General features: G+C 56.9%; 1 protein-coding gene across 1 annotated transcript; it reads left to right on the top strand.

Moving 5' to 3' along the window:
• Positions 1-799: 799 nt before the first annotated feature.
• On the top strand, positions 800-2,335 carry KCNA10 (potassium voltage-gated channel subfamily A member 10). Its single transcript, XM_037152496.2, has one exon. It carries the CDS (start codon positions 800-802, stop codon positions 2,333-2,335), a length of 1,536 nt encoding a protein of 511 aa, XP_037008391.2.
• Positions 2,336-2,705: the final 370 nt, after the last annotated feature.

The raw sequence follows: 2,705 nt of genomic DNA on the forward strand, positions 1-2,705 counted from the left end.
ATCATGGCTCACACGACTGCTGACGCCTAGTGGATTAGTGTCACGTAGTTCTGAGATAAGCGAGCGTGAGTGCGGACTCACTTTAGGAAGACTACAGAGCTGCAGACTGTCCTCAACGTCTGTCAGGGAAACTGCTCCCGGGCCGGGCCCCTCAGCCCCGCCCAGGGCACTGCCTTCAGGGCACTGAGGCTGAAATCCAGCGCAGGCGGGCCTGAGGGAGGGACCCTGGTCCACTCATGGGTGTCCCAACCCAGTGGGCACGCTCTCCTTAACCAACACCCCCAACACGCACAGTCAATCACTTCCTTCCCACCTGCCTAAGATAATTTTTGAAAATTCAAATCATCTCTCATAAACATCCTGGACTTAAGCCAAAAAACAGTGAGTCTCATTATCAGGAAACATTAACTTCCAAATTAATTTAATCTTTAAATAAAAGAAGCAGCAGCTCCCTCTTTCTTTATAGCCTCTGTGTGCTGTGACGTGCAGGGACCCCCCTCAGCTGGCGGAAAGCTCGCATTTCCCAGGCACTTTCTGTGCAAAACCTTTGTCTAGTTGCTCAAACATGCAGACTCGGGGTGAAAACTGATCCCAAGGGCGGAATGCTGCCCAGACAGCCATGAGGTCTCTTCCCCAGCTGAACACAGATCATTCCTTAATCCGAGGGATCCTTATATGGATTATCAAGGGCCAGCCATCCCCGGTCCCGGCTTCGATATGATGAACTTCTTCCTCTCCACAGGTCGCAGCGGGCCAGGAAGACTGTGCACTTCCATGCCGCTTCCCCGACTCCCCTAGGATGGATACTTGTGGCTGGAAGGAAATGGAGGTCGCTCTGGTGGATTTCGATAACTCAGACGAAATCCAGGAACAGCCAGGCTACGCCACAGACTTCCACCCCACCAGCCCGAAAGGCCGGCCTGGGAGCAGCCCCTTCTCCAACTGGAGGGTCCTCATCGGTGACAGCACGGGCCACGAGACAGCCTTCTGCAAGCTCCCAGGAGACTTCCCCGACCCCCCCGAGCCCGAGCCAGCAGCCATGAACGAAGGAAACCAGAGGGTGATCATCAACATAGCTGGGCTGAGGTTCGAGACCCAGCTCCGGACCCTCAACCAGTTCCCGGAGACCCTGTTGGGGGACCGGGAGAAAAGGATGCAGTTCTTCGACTCCATGAGAAATGAGTATTTCTTTGACAGGAACAGGCCCAGTTTTGATGGAATCCTATATTATTACCAGTCCGGTGGGAAAATCCGGCGCCCGGCCAACGTCCCCATCGACGTCTTCGCGGATGAGATCACCTTCTACGAGCTGGGCAGCGAGGCCATGGACGAGTTCCGGAATGATGAAGGCTTCATCAAAGACCCCGAAATACCGCTGCCCACCAACGACTTCCACCGGCAGTTCTGGCTGCTCTTTGAGTACCCGGAGAGCTCCAGCGCGGCCCGCGGCGTGGCCACGGTCTCCGTCTTGGTGGTCATCATCTCCATCACCATCTTCTGCCTGGAGACACTGCCCGAGTTCCGGGAGGACCGGGAGCTGAAGGCGGTAAGAGAGCCCGGCCTCCACGCCAACAAGACCGGCCTCTCCCACACCCTGTTCACCGACCCCTTCTTCATGGTGGAGTCCATCTGCATCTTTTGGTTCACCTTCGAGCTGGTGCTCCGGTTCGTGGTCTGCCCCAGCAAGACGGGCTTCTTCAAGAACATCATGAACCTCATCGACATCATCTCCATCATCCCCTACTTTGCCACCGTCATCACAGAGCTGGTCCAGGAGACGGAACCGACTGCCCAGCAGAACATGTCCCTGGCCATCCTGAGGGTCATCCGGCTGGTGCGGGTCTTCCGCATCTTCAAGCTCTCCCGCCACTCCAAGGGGCTGCAGATCCTGGGGCAGACGCTGAAGGCCTCCATGCAGGAGCTGGGGCTGCTCATCTTCTTCCTCTTCATCGGGGTCATCCTCTTCTCCAGCGCTGTCTACTTCGCCGAGGTGGACGAGCCGGAGTCCCACTTCTCCAGCATCCCTGATGGCTTCTGGTGGGCGGTGGTCACCATGACGACCGTGGGCTACGGGGACATGTGCCCCACCACCGCAGGGGGCAAGATCGTGGGCATTCTGTGCGCCATCGCAGGCGTCCTGACCATTTCCCTCCCTGTGCCCGTCATTGTCTCCAACTTCAACTACTTCTACCACCGGGAGACTGAGAATGAAGAGAGGCAAAGCATCCCGAGGGAGATCAACAAAATCCTCAACAGTGGGGACTCGAGGGCAGGCAGCACGGGCTCCCTCAGCAAGACCAATGGCGGCTGCTCTGCGGAGAAGTCTGGGGAGTGACCTGTCCCACGCATCCTGGCCCCTGCGTCTCTCTGTCTCTCTCCCTCCCCCTGCCTCTTGCTCTCTGTTTTTCCAAAGACCAACATGCGTTGCTCATGACCAGCAGGCCGTCTTTGACTGCCAGCTATTTCAATAAACGTGTTCTGCTGCTGCATTCTCTGAGTTGCTTCTTGTCAGCCCACCGCAGAGAGAGTTCCTTCTCCTCTCCTGGTAGGCAGGTACTTTGGGTCCTTGCTGCTGGCCTACGGTTCTGAGCCCAGAGTATCAGCTTCACCTGGGTGCACCAGGAGAGGTGGAATCCAGGCCCCGCCCAGACCCACTGACTCATACTCTGCATTTAAACCAGATCGAAGGTGACTCAGTTTCGAAA

The sequence above is a fragment of the Artibeus jamaicensis genome, unplaced genomic scaffold (genome assembly GCF_021234435.1).
Source record: "Artibeus jamaicensis isolate MK-2021 breed Jamaican fruit bat unplaced genomic scaffold, CSHL_Jam_final scaffold_1689, whole genome shotgun sequence".
NCBI lineage: Eukaryota > Metazoa > Chordata > Mammalia > Chiroptera > Phyllostomidae > Artibeus > Artibeus jamaicensis.

What these genes read in the sequence shown, in the direction of transcription:
- KCNA10 (XM_037152496.2), top strand. Translation starts at nt 800, where the DNA reads ATGGATACTTGTGGCTGGAAGGAAATGGAGGTCGCTCTGGTGGATTTC.